At 35.9% G+C, this 18677-nt stretch overlaps 1 protein-coding gene across 1 annotated transcript in view; it reads right to left on the bottom strand.

Annotated features, from left to right (window-relative positions):
- Positions 1–389: 389 nt before the first annotated feature.
- The window catches only part of MCF2 (MCF.2 cell line derived transforming sequence), a 132328-nt gene continuing 114040 nt past the window's right edge, over positions 390–18677 (bottom strand). The window contains 6 exon segments of the mRNA XM_066249968.1: positions 390–480; positions 3389–3481; positions 4382–4459; positions 4461–4489; positions 7942–8036; positions 9972–10081. Of these exon segments, the coding sequence (XP_066106065.1) occupies positions 450–480; positions 3389–3481; positions 4382–4459; positions 4461–4489; positions 7942–8036; positions 9972–10081 (436 nt within the window). The 3' untranslated portion in view covers positions 390–449.

Below are 18677 nucleotides of genomic sequence, written 5' to 3'. Positions count from 1 at the left end.
AACCCTACTTGGAAACAAAGTAATACCGTACTTTTCACCTAAGGGGATGGAAGGTGTGAAGATGCTTCTTGCGAAAATGAGACAAATTCAGAGAACTAGATGGAGGGTGACGGAGGACAATCTGACTTTGGGCAAGGGGTTTGCAACATAATTTGATGACAAAATAACCTAGACATGTTTTCTTTGAATATATGTACCCTGATTTATTAATGTCATCCCATTACCATTAATAAAAATTTATTTAAAAAAAAAAAAAAAAAAAAGAAAATGAGACAAATTATGAATGACGAAGCCCACCTCAATCCTGAGGAAATTTTGTGAATATCATGGCCAGCACAAGATCATCTCAACTCTTGTGCTATTTATCTGTAACACTTTTTAAAAATATAATCTAGTTCACACCTTCAAAGGAAATATTAATTTTAAAAGTCTATTCATTCTCCTTTAATTCAAAGGGAACTTGGTTTCCTTGAGCAGCATCTACAAAATAATAAAGAATGATGTTAATATTCAAGTGACGTTTAAGACCAAAAATGTCTTGTGCTATGATTTCTAACAATAGTAATAATGTATAAGATGGAATGAATTAATTTAAGAGAAAATGTTTCATCACAACTACATAATTAGCTTGTGAAAGTATTCCAAATGTTATCTTAGATTTTATCTTACTCTTAACAGGCATACATTTTTAACGGTATAAAATGCTGGGTTCAGCATGTACAATGTTTCTTTGTATTTGTTTTATATTCTTCATTTATGATCAGTGTTTTTTCTGCCCTGTGTAAGAAAAAAATTATTAACCACTCAGCTATGAAGATATTGTTCTATGTTTGTTTTTAAAAGATTTATGATTCTATCTTTTATGTTTAGCTCTATGATTCAACTCAAATTAATTTTGTTTATGGAGTGAGGTGGAGGGATAGAGGTTCATTTCTTCTTCCATATGGATATAGTCACTCCAGCACCATTTGATAAAAGCACCATTTTTTCACCACTCAGTTGACTTGGCACCTTGATTGAGCATCAACTGATTACGTATATGGGGGTCCAGTTCTGAAATTTCAGTTTTTCTATACCACACTATATTTAGTGTAGCCTTCTTGGGTCTTGAAATCAGGGTATATAAGCCCTTTAAAATTTTGAGATTCTGCATAATTAACAAATCAAATGATGGGGTGGTGTTTGCCTGAAATCTATATACACTTATTGATCAATGTCGCCCTGTTAAAATTAATTTTCCAAATTAAAAAATGTAGAAAATTAAAAAAATGATTCTATTCTAGATTATTTGCATTTCCACACACATTTTAGAAAAAAAAAGGCACAACTGCATTTACTTTTTTCCCCCAAAAAATAGGACTGCTGAGATTTTGATGGCATTCACTTTACAAGTCAATTGGGGACAATGGACTTCTGAATAACTTTGAAATTCCCAATTCTTGAACATGGTACACATCTCTCCATTTCTTAAACCATTTTAAATTCATCAAAGCAATGCCTCATGGTGGTCAGTCAAGAAGCCTTAGACATTTGTTGTCAGATTTATTTCTATTTATTTTATGTTTTATATTACCAATGTAAATGGTGTTGTTTTTTGAAATTTAATTTTTATAAATTCTTTGTTGCTAGGATACAGAATTACAATTTATTTCATATAATGAGTTTGTATACTATGACCTTATAAAATTCACTTATTTCTTCTAGTAGGGTCCTTTTGTGTATAGAGTCCTTACAGTTTTGTTCATATACATGATCTGCTAAGCACAACAATATTGCGTCTTCTTTTCTAATCTTTTTGTTTATTTCTTTATTTTGAGTTCTGGCAGTGGCTATGATTTCCAGTGTAAATGTTGAATAGAAATGGTGAGAGTGAATATCCTTGGCTTGCTCCCAATCTTGGGAAAAAAGCTTTCAATATTTCACCATTAAGTGTGATATTAGCTGTGGTTTTTCACAAGTGTATATTATCAGACTGAGGAAATTCCCTTTATTACTAATTCGATGGGAGTTTTTATCATGAATGATACAGGGTTTTTTCAAGTGCTGCATCTATTGAAATGATTACATAAATTTCCTCATTATGTTAATATGGTTAATTACACAGAATTCTAAGTGGGTAATACAAGTATTTAAAGCTATACATCCCACCCCCTTTAGCTGCATCCACAAATTTTAGTATGTTGCATTTTTATCCAACTTGAAATAATTTCCCTTGTGTTTTTTTCTTCTTTTTCATATGTTGTTTAAGATTTATGTTATGTGATATGCAAATATTTAGGAATAATTGATTTCTAATACAATCTTTTGAGATTTTATATTATTCCAATCTTCTGAAATTTATTGAGACTTATTTTATGACCTAGCATATGATCTACCTTGGTGAATGTTTCATATATACTTAAAAATAATGGTGTATTCTGAAGCCTTTGGGTTTTAAATAAATGTCAGTTCAGGTTGTTGGTATGCCAGATTCTTCTGATTACTATTTACCTAAATAATTCTGTAATTAAAAAATTACCTAAATAATTCAAACATTAGTGAAGAAAATCTTTGAAGGGTTACCCAGATTTAGAGTACAAAAAAAAAAAAAGAACTGGGGTTTCCATGTGACGCAATATTTATATTAGGCCCTATAACCTTTAGATATTATTTCATTCAATAAATTAAATTTGGAACCAAGTAACTTACCCTTGGTATATTACATTCATCTAACTACAATGTACTATTACCCGAAATTTTAAAAAAGTCCCAAACTAGAAATTCAAAGGAAATATATACATATAATAATAATGATCTTGTTTAAAAACAAGTCTGTTTTCTTCTTTTTTCACTGCCTTTTTATAGATATAGATAACTCAGTATCACTTAGGGGGAAAATCTGCAAAAATATTGGTATATATACAAAATTTTATGTACAAAGTGTTGGGTTAATAAAAAGGAACATTAGGTTAGTTATCATTGTTTCATACTATCTTCACATAATTAAATCTTGGGCACAGCTACAGAGAAGTGTGTGTGTGTGTGTGTGTGTGTGTGTGTGTGTGTGTGTAGCAGAAACCTATAAGAAAGAACATGTTCTGTTAACTGAGTACAAAAATGCTGGTATAGCAGTCTTGGGATAGTAAAGCTCGTACCTTAAAAGTATTTTTATCAGTATTTAGTTCTGAAGGATATCTAATAAGACACCGTAATATCTGAAACTCTCTTTTAAATCTATCAACCTTGCAGGAAAAAGTTTAACATGTTTTTAAAATTCTAGTTAACACAATATGCTTGCAGCTTTATTTCTAAGTGCAAAGAGGTTCTTATCCTGTGCCAATTGTATATCTAGTAAAGCTTTTAAAAATTTAGCCTTCAAACAAACAGTATACAGTCGTTCATATCATACCTGTAAGTCTGAAACCTATAGTCACCGATTAAAATCTGCAAACTGTCCTCTGGAATGAGGCCTTCTTTTCTTCTGTTTAGATTTTTCACCACCCTAAATAATAAAGGAATTAGTAGCCAACAAAGGTAATATAAGCTAATTTTAAAAAAAGACATTTCATCGCAGCTTAAATTTTCACAAAGCTATTCTATGTATTCAAAGACTTTCATGACACTGTTCTTGAGTCTTTTGAGCAACCTCCAAAGGACTGATGTTACTAGCAAAAATGGTTATTATTTTAATGATGCACCATTAATTTTCAACCTCATGTGTTTACCATTCCATATTTAGGATCAAGAGTACACAGTCAACGTAGCATTTCAGTTAAAGTTATTGACACAATGAAATAATAATTTAATATAAAATTTCCAAGCTTTGCAGGAGCTTCATTCAGTTCTCTTCCAACAATATTCTTTCCTGCTTTGGGTTATCTAAAATTAAACAGTATATTTGACAGAACTATCATTGTAATCGGTGCTATATGCAGCCAAATGCATAAGGCTAGGATAAGACTAATAATAAAGACTTGAACTGATAAAGAGAAGTGTGGCTATGTTTTAAAGGAGCAAAGCATGGCCCCTGGCATATACTAGGCATTCATTAAAGATATGAGGATTTAAGGAATGACTTCAATTACCACGTGTAATACAATCTGTAGCCATTACAAAGCCAGATGTATCAGCTGGAACATCTGAGCGAAAGGTAAACATGAAAGAGCGTGCAGGTGCATAGAATTTCATTCTTTCTAAGAATTTTTCAGTCACTAAATGTTAACATTCCTTTCACTGAGCTATATAGGCACAGCTGAAGCAATGAAAATAAAACACTGATAAGAAATGTGGTATTTCTGCTTCTTGAGACTGCATAACAAAGATACAATTAAAAGCAGAGCATTTGATTAGATACACATGTGCCCCAGGCAGAGGTCATTACAGACATGGAGAATGCACCTACCATTGACCCTTAACATCCTTATGGAGAAACTGAATGACATCTCCATTTCTAAATAGGAGGTCTTCTGAGCCTCTCGAAATTTGCTAGGGTTTTATATTTCCCTGGCAACTGAAAGGTTGTTTTGAAAAGTTATATTATAAACCAGATTGCAAATCTACTTGCACAACTGCAAGCTCTATAACAAAGAATTCAGGTGTTACTTCAAGGGCAAATGTGGTAGCCACAGCAGCTTTGCAGGAACAAACAAACATAAAGCAGTTTGTGATGAGGGGGGGAAGCAGAACATGTGTTTATTTAACCTGAAAAATGCCATTTTATTTGCAAAAAGAGAATTACACCATGAACTACACAGAAAATAACAGAGCATAGCTAAATTGTTACATGAATCATAAGCATATATCCAGGGAAAAAATCAACATGAAAATAAATTTAAAAAACTGTTATTTGTAATCTACTCTCATAAAAAGATTTATCTGGTCACATGTCCCTGAACAAAGGCAATGTCCCTGAACAAAGATTTACTAATGCCCCCAAAAGGATTTCTGAGCTTTTCACTGTTTAGTTCAGGTAAAAATAATGGACACAAAAGCTCTGGGTTCAATAAAAGCAGATTAAATGTGCTTTACTTAGCCTCATTCTTTTTGCAGCAATATTTTTAACTTGATTCATTAATAAGCTAAATAATCCAAGGTACACTGATTGCATTTGATTACAAAATAGATGGAGAAGAAATAATAAATTTCATGCACAAAAGTATTTAGAGATGTTTTCAGCACAGTCTCTTACACATTTAGTAATGATTTCAGAAAGAGTATTATAATTAAATTTCTAATGAAACTAAAGAAATAATTATTTGACGTTGATTCTTTGCACAAAGGAAATGCACGAAAAACAATATCCACATCTCTTGGGCTGAATGTCTTTTGAGCAGTACTATTATTAAATGGGCTGAGAAGTAGACAGGAAAGAGCTACCTGCCCTTTAACATAGCAGCATGAAAATAAAAGCCATCTCTGACCAGACTCTACAAGAGAAGCAGCATCAATTATTTCTGACTTTTTTGATTTGATAAAGTGAGACAAAAAGGACAGCTCATTGCAACCTCTTTTGCTTTTCTCGGCGGGGGGTCTTTATATTTTGTATGCATTTAATTGTATACTTTTTGTCTTACTCAGTAGCACACTTCAGGGAATTTTTGGAAGAAGAGAACAGAACTAATAGGTTTTTCTACATTCTCAACCCTTATGATTAAAGCAGTAGTAAGTTTTGCATATTTGCTTCATTTTCTGACACCATAGCTAGGAAAACGCTTCCTGAAGATTTTGTCAGTTCTTGACAATCCTCTCATTGAGCATCTTCAGCAAACAGTTAAACCCCCAACTGGCTTTTCCTGACTTCTCACTCACACCTGAATAACTACCATCCTCAGACAGCATTAATTAAGGAAATAAAAGTTATTTTTATTATTAGTTTAAGCCAGTAGTTATCAAAGTTTAGGGGACAGACCTTTGAAGGTTTGCAACACCCTTCCAAAGGGGCTGAAAGATCAAAGCTATGTGAAGACATTATTTGCCTTTCAACTTCTATCCTTTCACAAGTATACAGTGGAGTTTTCTACAGGCTACCTGACAGGTGATAGCACAACAGACTGAATGCAAAAGCGGTTTTAAAAAGACTTGCAGAAAATATTTAAAATGTTACTCTTCTCACTAAATGTTGTGTTTTGAAAATGTAAATTTTAATAAAAACATATGAACTTAAAATGGGTTTATTAATGATTTAAACTTATGAATAACTTTATATTTCTCCATTTTAATTTATAATACGGTAACTATCAATAGATGTAAATAAGAGTTCTTTGGGATTCTCAATAACTTTTAAAAATGTAAAGGGTTCCTGTATTAAAATGTTTCAGCACTGCTGCGCTGACAGCTATGGAGAGGGGCTAGGAGAGGGAGGTAGAGGGATAAAGTAAAAAAGGACAAAAATAAAAAATAAAAAAATAAAAACAACTTATAGACAAAGACAATAGTGTGGTGATTGCCAGGAATGGGGAAGGTAGAGGAGGGTGTGAGGGCATAAATGGTGATGGACGAAGATTTCACTTGGTGTGGGGAGTGAACACACAATCTGGTGTACAGAGATATGTTGTAGAATTGGGGACCTGAAACCTATGTAGTTTTGTTAAGCAGTATCACCTTAAAAAATTAAATTTAAAAAAAATTTGCAAGCTGCTGGTCTAGGAATTAACTCCAGACAAATTTCTTAACAGCACTGATCCTCAGTTTCCTCTTCTGTCCACTGGAAATAATATCTTACTCTTCCTCTCAGTAATACAATGAATATTAAATGGGAAATCATCTTGTAAACTGTAAACTTCCATACAGCTATGTTTATGGTCATTGTACTATTAATATAAAGAATATTTTGTTACTTTTTAAAAGAAATCATTCAGGTTGATGTTCTGCAGCTTAGTGTCTATCCATGCCATCATTCCCTTACCCCAATATTAAAACTGCGAAATTCATTTTGTTGCTCTGTAGGGTACTAAGTGGCAGTCTACTATAAAGCATCATTCCCATGCTCTAAGCTGGTGACTTCAGAAAATTTGAGACATACCATAAATAGCCCTAACTCCCCTCTAATAATTCACTAGGACTCTAACAACTTTGCATACTACTTCTATGAAACACTTACTTTTACCCTAAAGCAACCTCCTTTAGATTGATAAAGTGATAAAGGCTGAAATTTGGCATCATTAGCACATTTTTTGACAGCCCACTAAAATATATTCTCTAAATGTTATTAAAGAGTTTTTAATGTTTAACATTAATTTCCTATATTTTCCAATCTGGAATCTAAACTGATTTTGAAAGTGTTTTTGTTCCCCCTTGGTTCTTTGACATTCTCTCACATGCTTCAATTGAAAACACAGTGGTGGCCCTGGCCGGTTGACTCAGTGGTAGAGCATCGGCCTGGCTTGCAGGAGTCCCACGTTCGATTCCTGGCCAGGGCACACAGGAGAAGCGCCCATCTGCTTCTCCACCCCTCCCCCTCTCCTTCCTTTCTGTCTCTCTCTTCCCCTCCCGCAGTCAAGGCTCCATTGGAGCAGTTTGCCCGGGCACTGAGGAAGGCTCTGCGGCCTCCGCTTCAGGCGCTAGAATGGCTCTGATTGCGGCAGAGCGATGCCCCAAGATGGGCAGAGCATCGCCCTCTGGTGGGCGTGCCAGGTGGATCCCGGTCGGGTGCATGCGGGAGTCTGTCTGACTGCCTCCCCGTTTCCAACTTCAGGGAAAAAGAAAAAAAAAGAAAACACAGTGGTGAAGCTTTAATGGAAGATAAAACTAGTCAATGTATAGACTTGGAATGATTGCCTATTCATCTCATCAACCTCAGTAGAAGTACTTATTGAATGTTCATAATTGTTTCAAATCTTTTGGCCATGGACTATACTGAATGACCTCAAGGATATTGACAAAAGATTGCTCCTCTATACTTCACTTACTTCATCAGTAAAATTGCCTCAAGTTATATATTTATTTTAATATCTCATTACTAACCATTAGGGGTATTTTTTCTTCATTGTCAACATAAGAAGAGTAGAAATCATTGTCTGACCATGCCTTAGGCCCTTCAGAGGTTTCCGCAGTCCAAACTGTAAGAAAAACATGGAAAGGGGCAGTTACTTAATAATGATGGTCCACTGCAAGAAGAAAAGTAAAACTTACTGTAATAATCAAGTTCACAGTGGTCTAAGAAATAGTATCTCCCCATAATAAAACCTCCAATTAAACTGTACTGTTTTAAAATTGCTGATATTTCAGAAAAGGCCTAGAATGTCATATACTTTGTTTATTATTAGGATGATTTTTAGTTGCGGTTGGTGGGAGACTTATAAAAAATAAGTTAAATAACATTCCTGAGAATATTTACTCCTAAAGAACATAATCCCTTCCAAAATTTTTATAGCATTTTTATTAGTGCATTTAAGTAGCACCTATAACATTCTACCAAATAATATTGTTTTTGACCTGTGTTATTGGTCTTACTAGGCAGAGACCATGTGTTATACATTGCATGTCTTATAAGAGCTTTACATGTAAGAGATGTTTCATTAATAAAATATATTGAACTTATATTAATTAAGCAATCAAATGTAGGCAGATAATTAACAGAATCTCAGCTTGGCCACACTAAACACTAAACTATTCATGTAACCTTGCATGCCAACTTTCTCTGACTTGATTTCCACTACTGTCAAATGAAAGCATTGGTACTAGGTTACCTCTTGACTGCTCTGGGGGCCACAGTACAGAAGACCTGATGGAAGTGATCTTTAAATGGATAACTAAACCTGACCAGGTGGTGGTGTAGTGGATAGAGCATTAGGTTGGGATGCAGCGAACCCAGGTTTGAAACCCTAAGGTCATCAGCTTGAACTTGGGCTCATCTGGTTTAGCAAGGCTCACCAGTTTGAGCCCAAGATTGCTAGCTTGAACATGGGATCATAGATATGACCCCATGGTCATTGGCTTGAGCAAGGGGTCACTCACTGTTCTGCAGGCCTCCAGTCAAGGCATATATGAAAAAGCAATCAATGAACAACTAAGGAGCCACAATGAAGAACTGATGCTTCTCATCTCTTTCCCTTCCTTTCTGTCAGTCCTTATCTGTCCCTCTCTCTGTCTCTTTCTCTCTATCACAAAACAAAAAGTGGGTAACTGAAATTTGAGCAACATTATTGTTACTTGTTTTTCCTCAAGTAGTAGAGAATGCTTCCAGATTAAGAACTATCATATTTAAGTACTGTATATGAGGCACTCTGTTAAGTATTTCTCCTGGGAAGTCCATGTTGTTGATCCCAGAATCATTTAAGTGACCTTGCTGGATGTTTCTATAGCACCTTATACTTCCCTGTTAAAATATTTATCACATTTAATTTTAATTGCTTGTAGAATTATCTTTCTGTCTTCCTATCTTTCTGGGAATGACAACTGAGTGTATATTAATTAGACTGCATGCCAGGGCTTTGCATAATTCCTGACAGACAGATGTTATATTTGATCAATTAAGTAAATTTTTCAAAATCAGTTTAAATGGATTAAAAACTATTCCAACCATAAATGACTTTTTTATCCATTACACCTATGGTGAGTAAAGTGTATATTCCTTTAAGCTAGTATGTATATTATTCATCTCTGTTCCCTGTATAGCAAGGATTCTGAGACTTGAAAATACAGAAACTTTCTGAGACAGAAAGTTTCACATGGAGAACTTATTAAATCACCAATGGCTGCATCTCAATCCACTTTCTGATTCAGAAGGTCCAGGGTGAAGCCTAAGAATTCACCTTCCTTACAAATTCCCAGGTGGTACTAATGCTACTGGTTCAGGGACTACACTTTGATAACCACTATTCTGCAGTGCCCACCAGCATTTTGCATATGCAAGACAAAAGAGGCTTATAAAAATGGATTAATTTTGTTTTCTTTATATGAAGATAATAGATGGATAGATTTCCCAAATTAACAGTGGGAAAAAATAATTTGCACAAACATTAATCTTACTTTTAGATGACCATGACACATACCTGTATTTGCTTCTGCCTGTACTGCTCTGATTGCCTCACTGACCCCCACCACAGTGCTGCTGTGGTCTGACCCAGTCTCTTTGGTGCCTATAAAAGTCCCCTGTTGCCTTCTGAAAAATAAATAGGTAAAAATGAGTGATCTTTTGTACAGCCTAAGAGTAATAAAAAATTTAAAATGGTATTTCTTCTACTGATATCATATGTCAAGGACATACTCTGAGAATACATTCAAATAGAGCAAATGCCCCTTTATTTAAGTCTGTATGGTAATACTTTGTAATATACAAAACCTTAAATCCTAGGATCTAAACCATCAAGGTCGTTCTTTAATATGTAAGGAAAAAATTACTCCCTTCTTGACTGAAGTAAGGTATACTGTTTAGAATCCCCATAGCATAGTATACTGTATATTTGAAATTTGCTAAGAGGTAGATCTCAAATGTTCTCAACACATACACTTACACACACACACACACACAGAGGATAATATGGGAGATAACAGATATGTTAATTAACTCTTGTGAATATTTCACAATGTATAAGTATTTTAAATTTTCAAGTTGTATTCATAAATATGTACAAATTTAACTGTCAATTATAACAACAATGCTGAAAATAAGGAAACAAATAAAATCAATATTGTTCTATGAACTTTTAACCTTAATGAATTTAATAAGATCTATGTAAATGATGATGAAATCTCATTAATACTTTTTTTTTTTTTTTTTGGTGAAACTCAATTTAATACATCTAGAGATTCATCTGACTACAAACCATAGTAACCTTTTAGCCCAGAAGGATGTTACACAATGATGACAAATATTATACCTTGATCATACTATCTAAAGTCACAAGCTCCCCTGCAATACTCTCTAACACCTTCTCTTCTTTTTTTTTTTATAATAAATTTTTATTAATGGTAATGGGATGACATTAATAAATCAGGGTACATATATTCAAAGAAAACATGTCTAGGTTATTTTGTCATTAAATTATGTTGCAAACCCCTCGCCCAAAGTCAGATTGTCCTCCGTCACCCTCAATCTAGTTCTCTGTGCCCCTCCCCCTCCCCCTAACTCTCTCCCTCCCTCCCTCCCATGTCCTCCCTCCCCCCCCACCCTTGGTAACCACCACACTCTTGTCCATGTCTCTTAGTCTCATTTTTATGTTCCACCAATATATGGAATCATGTAGTTCCTGTTTTTTTCTGATTTACTTATTTCACTCCTTATAATGTTATCAAGATCCCACCATTTTGCTGTAAATGATCTGATGTCATCATTTCTTATGGCTGAGTAGTATTCCATAGTGTATATGTGCCACATCTTCTTTATCCAGTCTTCTATTGAAGGGCTTTTTGGTTGTTTCCATGTCTTGGCCACTGTGAACAGCGCTGCAATGAACATGGGGCTACATGTGTCTTCACGTATCAATGTTTCTGAGGTTTTGGGGTATATACACAGTAGAGGGATTGCTGGGTCATAAGGTAGTTCTATTTGCAGTTTTTTGAGGAACCACCATACTTTCCTCCATAATGGTTGTACTACTTTACAGTCCCACCAACAGTGAATGAGGGTTCCTTTTTCTCCACAGCCTCTCCAACATTTGCTATTACCCGTCTTGTTGACAATAGCTAATCTAACAGGAGTGAGGTGGTATCTCATTGTAGTTTTGATTTGCATTTCTCTAATAACTAATGAAGCTGAGCATCTTTTCATATATCTGTTGGCCATTTATATCTCTTCCTGGGAGAAGTGTCTGTTCATGTCCTCTTCCCATTTTTTAATTGGATTGTTTGTTTGTTTGTTGTTGAGTTTTATGAGTTCTTTGTAAATTTTGGATATTAGGCCCTTATCTGAGCTGTCGTTTGAAAATATCAGTTCCCATATAGTTGGCTGTCTGTTATTTTGATATCAGTTTCTCTTGCTGAGCAAAAACTTTTTATTCTGATGTAGTCCCATTCATTTATCTTTGCCTTCACTTCTCTTGCCATTGGAGTCAAGTTCATAAAATGTTCTTTAAAACCCAGGTCCATGATTTTAGTACCTATGTCTTCTTCTATGTACTTTATTGTTTCAGGTCTTATATTTAGGTCTTTGATCCATTTTGAATTAATTTTAGTACATGGGGACAGGCTGTAGTCGAGTTTCATTCTTTTGCATGTGGCTTTCCAGTTTTCCCAAAACCATTTGTTGAAGAGGCTTTCTTTTCTCCATTGTGTGTTGTTGGCCCCTTTATCAAAGATTATTTGACCATATATATGTGGTTTTATTTCTGGGCTTTCTATTCTGTTCCATTGGTCTGAGTGTCTATTTTTCTGCCAATACCATGCTGTTTTGATTATCGTGGCCCTATAATATAGTTTAAAGTCAGGTATTGTAATGACCCCAGCTTCATTCTTTTTCCTTAGGATTGTTTTGGCTATTCGGGGTTTTTTATAGTTCCATATAAATCTGATGATTTTTTGTTCCATTTCTTTAAAAAATCTCATAGGGATTTTGATGGGAATTGCATTAAATTTGTATATTGCTTTGGGTAATATGGCCATTTTGATTATATTTATTCTTCCTATCCAAGAACAAGGAATATTTTTCCATCTCATTGTATCTTTTTCGATTTCCCTTAACAATGCTTTGTAATTTTCATTATATAGGTCCTTTACGTTCTTTGTTATGTTTATTCCTAGGTATTTTATTTTTTTTGTTGCAATCGTGAAGGGGATTATTTTTTTGAGTTCGTTTTCTAATATTTCATTGTTGGCATATAAAAAGGCTATGGACTTTTGTATGTTAATTTTGTATCCTGTGATCTTACTGTATTGGTTTATTGTTTCTAATAATCTTTTTGTGGAGTCCTTCGGGTTTTCGATGTATAGGATCATATCATCAGCAAAAAGTGATACCTTTACTTCTTCTTTTCCGATATGGATGCCTTTTATTTCTTTGTCTTGTCTGATTGCTCTGGCCAGAACTTCTAGCACCACGTTAAATAAAAGTGGAGAGAGTGGACAACCCTGTCTTGTTCCTGATTTAAGGTAGAAAGTCCTCAGTTTTATGCCGTTTAATAGGATGTTGGCTGATGGTTTATCATATATGGCCTTTATCATGTTGAGATATTTTCCTTCTATACCCATTTTGTTGAGAGTCTTAAACATAAAATTGTGTTGTATTTTATCAAAAGCCTTTTCTGCATCTATTGATAAGATCATGTGGTTTTTGTTCTTTGTTTTGTTGATATGGTGTATTACGTTAACCGTTTTGCGTATGTTGAACCATCCTTGAGATTCTGGGATGAATCCCACTTGATCATGATGTATTATTTTTTTAATATGTTGTTGTATTTGGCTTGCCAGTATTTTGTTTAGTATTTTAGCATCTGTATTCATTAGAGATATTGGTCTGTAGTTTTCTTTCTTTGTGCCATCCTTGCCAGGTTTTGGTATGAGGGTTATGTTGGCCTCATAAAATGTGTTTGGAAGTATTGCTTCTTCTTCAATTTTTTGGAAGACTTTGAGTAGAATAGGAACCAAGTCTTCTTTGAATGTTTGATAGAATTCACTAGTATAACCGTCTGGGCCTGGACTTTTATTTTCGGGGAGATTTTTAATAGTTTTTTTCTATTTCCTCCCTGCTGATTGGTCTGTTTAGGCTTTCTGCTTCTTCATGACTCAGTCTAGGAAGGTTGTATTGTTCTAGGAATTTATCCATTTCTTCTAGATTGTTGTATTTGGTGGCATATAATTTTTCATAGTATTCTACAATAATTCTTTGTATATCTATGATGTCTGTGGTGATCTCTCCTCTTTCATTTTGGATTTTATTTATTTGAGTCCTGTGTCTTTTTTCCTTGGTGAGTCTTGCCAAGGGTTTGTCAATTTTGTTGATCTTTTCAAAGAACCAGCTCCTTGTTTTATTGATTTTTTCTATAGTTTTTCTGTTCTCTATTTCATTTATTTCTGCTCTGATTTTTATTATCTCCTTTCTTCGGCTGGTTTTGGGTTGTCTTTGTTCTTCTTTTTCTAGTTCCTTAAGGTGTGAAGTTAAGTGGTTTACTTCGGCTCTCTCTTGTTTGTTCATATAAGCCTGAAGTGATATGAACTTTCCTCTTATTACTGCTTTTGCTGCATCCCAGAGATTCTGATATGTCGTATTTTCATTTTCATTTGTCTGTATATATCTTTTGATTTCTGCGCTTATTTCTTCTTTGACCCATTCATTTTTTAGAAGTGTGTTGTTTAGTTTCCACATTTTTATGGGTTTTTCCCCCTCTTTTTTGCAGTTGAATTCTAGTTTCAAGGCTTTATGATCAGAAAATATGCTTGGTACAATTTCAATTTTTCTAAATTTGCTGATATTGTCTTTGTGGCCCAACATATGGTCAATTCTTGAGAATGTTCCATGTACACTAGAGAAAAATGTATACTCTGTCGCTTTGGGATGAAATGTCCTGTAGATGTCTATCATATCCAGGTGTTCTAGTATTTCGTTTAAGGCCACTATATCTTTATTGGTTCTCTGTTTGGATGACCGACCTAGAGCCGTCAGCGGTGTATTGAGTCTCCAAGTATGATTGTATTTTTGTCAGTTTTTGCTTTAAGGTCAATAAGTAGCTGTCTTATATATTTTGGTGCTCCTTGGTTTGGTGCATATATATTAAGTATTGTTATGTCTTCTTGATTCAACTTCCCCTTAATCATTATGAAATGACCATTTTTGTCTCTGAGTACTTTTTCTGTCTTGTAGTCAGCATTATTAGATATGAGTATTGCTACGCCTGCTTTTTTTTGGGTGTTGTTTGCTTGGAGTATTGTTTTCCAGCCTTTCACTTTGAATTTGTTTTTATCCTTGTTGCTTAGATGTGTTTCTTGTAGGCAGCATATAGTTGGATTTTCTTTTTTAATCCATTCTGCTACTCTGTGTCTTTTTATTGGTAAGTTTAATCCATTTACATTTAGTGTAATTATTGACACTTGTGGGTTCCCTACTGCCATTTTATAAATTGCTTTCTGTTAGTTTTGTATCTAGTTTGATTCTTCTCTTTTGTTTTTCTATCATTTGTTTTTGTTTGTTTGTGTTCCATACTTCTTTCCTCTGTTGCTACCTTTTTTAAGTCAAGTGTTTTTGTGGTGGTTTTTTTAAGGGTGGTTACCATTAAGTAATGAAAAGGGTACCTACCATATTCATTGTAGTACCCTATCTTATAAGTATTTCTGCACTTCATCATCCTTTGCTACTGTTATTCTCCATCCTCTTCCCCCTTTTTTTCCTTTGTTGTCACAGTTTAAGTTTGGTTTTATTGTGTTCTTGGTGGAGCTGTTACTTGTGGTGTTGTTTTCTTTTGTTCTTTGAATCTGGTTGGAAAACCCCCTTTAGTATTTCCTGGAGTGGGGGCTTTCTGTTGATAAATTCTCTCATCTTTTCTGTATTTGTGAATGTTTTTATATCTCCTTCGTACTTGAAGGATAGCTTTGATGGGTATAGTATTCTTGGCTGAAAGTTCCTCTCTTTCAGGGCTTTAAATATTGGGGTCCACTCTCTTCTAGCTTGTAGAGTTTCTGCTGAGAAATCTGATGATAATCTAATAGGCCTTCCTTTATATGTTGTACTCTTCTTTTCCCTGGCTGCCTTGAGAATTTTTTCTTTGTCATTGGTTTGTGTCATCTTTATTATGATGTGCCTTGGAGTGGGTTTGTTGGGGTTAAGAAAACTTGGTGTTCTGTTTGCTTCTTGAATTTGAGGCTTTAGTTCCTTCCACAGGCTTGGGAAGTTCTCGTCTATTATTTGTTTGAGTATATTCTCCATTCCATTTTCTTTCTCTTCTCCCTCTGATATACCTATTATTCTTATGTTATTCTTTCTGATGGAGTCAGACAATTCCTGTAGGGCTTTCTCGTTTTTTATTAGTTTTGAGTCTCTTTCTTCTTCTCTCTGTTGTGCCTCAAGTTGTTTGTCTTCTATTTCACTAATCCTATCTTCAATCTGGGCTGTTCTGTTAGCTAAGCTTGTTACCTCGTTTTTCAGCTCGTGAATTGAGTTTTTCATTTCTGTTTGATTTGTTTTTATAGTTTCAATTTCCTTGGTAATATATTCTTTGTGTTCATTGAGTTGTTTTCTGATCTCCCTATATTGCCTTTCTGTGTTTTCTTGTATCTCTCTGAGTATTTTTAAGATTTCTATTTTAAATTCTCTGTCATTTAGCTCCAAGGCTTCCAATATGTTAAGTCTTTTCTCCATAGATTTTTCCACATCTATTTGTGTTACCTCTCTTTCTTTTGTATCCATAATATTCGATTTCCTCTTTCTTATCGGCATCTGAGGTTGGTCTTGTTGATAGCACTAATTAGAATTAATAAACAGTAAAAAGTAAAAAAAAAAACAAAAACAAAAACAAACAAACAAACAAAAAAAGGTAAAACACCCCACAAAAAAAAAACAGTAATAATTTATTATTTCCCCCTTTTTTCTCTCTTCTCTTTCCCTCCTCTCCCCTCCTCAGGGAAATATTGTGCCTATAATGGAGGGCCTGATTTGGGGTGAAGAGTTCAAGGGGCTAAAAAAAGGGAGTAGGGACCTACTAAATGCAAAAAAAAAATATCTTAGACAAGCATAAGATGATTAATAAAGAAGAAAAAATAAAAATAATAAGTAAAAATCTGTTGTATTAAGTGGAGCGAAGACTAAATACAATGGAGACCTTGGGTTGGGAGGACCCAAAATGCCACAAAAATAAACAAACAAGGAAAAAAAAAAAAAAAAAAAAAAGCAAAAACGAGAAATAAAGCCAAAAAAAAGCCTTGAGTCCCAAATTAACTAATTTGTTCGTGATTGAGGGTTATATGGGAGGAAAGTAAAATGAGAAAAGAAAAAACGAATAGAAAGGAAAAGATAAGAAAAAGAGAAAAACGAAGGAAGAAATAAAATAGGAAGAGAAAAAAACAAAATAAAGCAAGACAAAAAAAAAACAAAAGAGGAGAGAGTGAGAGTTAAGTGTTTTGGAGTATAACCTTAAAGGAGGGTGAGGATGACGAAGAGAAATAAAATGCAACACTCATGGGTAGTGTAGTTCAAGAAAGGGGAAGCATAAGATGGGCAGAGAATAGAAGGACTGAGGTGGAGGAAATAAAGGCAATAAGATAGAAGAAACAAACAACAACAAAAAAAAATTAGTGGATCAAGTTGTAAAGTCTGTGGATTTTTCTTGATTTTGAGAGGTTAACTTCTTCCTTTTTCTTTTCTTTCCCTCTTCCTGGTCGGTGACTCTGTACCCCAGGCTCTGCCCCTGTGTCACACTTAGGTAGGGATTTGCAGTTGATGGGATTCTATGGCAATGTCATATAATTGGCTTTAGTCTTGCTGGAAGTAAAGGCTTGTTGGCGTTTGCAGGGTCCAACGATGAGAGAGTTTGCTTTCCTGGATTCTCTCTCCTAGTCCCCCCTTTCTGAATTAGCAGCCTGGTGATCCAGCTATAAGGCTGCAACTGCTTCTGCCTGGGGAGTAAGAGGCTCAAAGAGCTGGGAAATCCCCACTCTATCCCCACTCAGTGCAAGGCTTTGGGAAAGGCTCTGACAGTCAGGGCCTCCAGTGTAATCAGGCGGGGGTGGGAGTCAATTGTTGTCAAGGTGACTGTTCAGCGCCTATCATTTAGTTGGACCTCTCAACCCAGGCTTTCCACACTTTGTAGCCTGTTTTTGCAGGGAAGAAGAGGCACTAGTCTCAGCTTGCGACTAGTGTAGTATAGACCTTATTATCTGCCAAGTCCTTCTTGTTAGCGTTTATCCCTGAATATGGAGGCTCTATCAATCAGAAGTTGCCCCTGCCCCTTTAGCGAAAGGCACTAAAAAATATCACGCCTCTTGTCTTGGATCGCTGAACTGAGAGAGATCTTATCAATTAGAACCGAGGGTGCGCAGATTTCATGGGTTAAGCTAATTTCAGTAATTGGGTCGCAGCTGTGCTTCCGAAGGTATTTTAGGCTGCCTGCACGCGCCCCTCCCCCAACGCTTGATTGTTAGCTTGAATGGCTGGGTGAGGTGCCCCACCCACGGAGAGAATCTCCCATGCCTCTCCCGCTCGCCCCGCCGCTGGCGGCTGGACCGCACCAGGCGCAGGATAATGGAGCCCCCTGGGTGTGCAGGCCAGCAGGGCACCCTGGGCGCATGGAATGCCCAAGGCACGCGCGCGAATGGGGTGCTCCGGGCACCGGTGGCCGGCGACCCCCACTCGCAGTGTGCGGGTCACTGGGAACGTCAGCGGTGCTCAACCGGACCAGGCGCGCGCGCGGCTGCTTGCGGCGGCTCGCGGCGGCGGCTCGTGGCGGCCGCTCGCGGCGGCGGCTCGCGGTTCCCAAATATGGGCTGACTCACCACAGGTGCACTTCCTCGCGGTTTGAAAGAACGTCCCTGTGGTAGATTCCTCCACACCCTCGTCTCTCAGATTCAAGTGATAACAGTCCTTTCGCTATCAGTTTGTGTGGAACTCCGGAATGCTCCGAGGATAAATTTTTCTGTTTCTAGTTGATAAATTTGTTGTGATTTAGGGGAGAGCTGTCGGACGCGCTGCTCATGGCGCCATTTTCGTGACGTCACTCCTCATTAATACTCTTGAGGTGAGCCTGACCTGTGGTGGCACAATGGATAAAGTGTCGACCTGGAACGCTGAGGTCGCAGGTTCAAAACCCTGCACTTGCCTGGTCAAGGCACATATGGGA

Source organism: Saccopteryx bilineata, chromosome X (assembly GCF_036850765.1).
Source record: "Saccopteryx bilineata isolate mSacBil1 chromosome X, mSacBil1_pri_phased_curated, whole genome shotgun sequence".
Lineage (NCBI taxonomy): Eukaryota > Metazoa > Chordata > Mammalia > Chiroptera > Emballonuridae > Saccopteryx > Saccopteryx bilineata.
The sequence above is the reverse complement of the archived record's forward strand: the minus strand, read 5'-3'. Positions and strand labels throughout refer to the sequence as shown.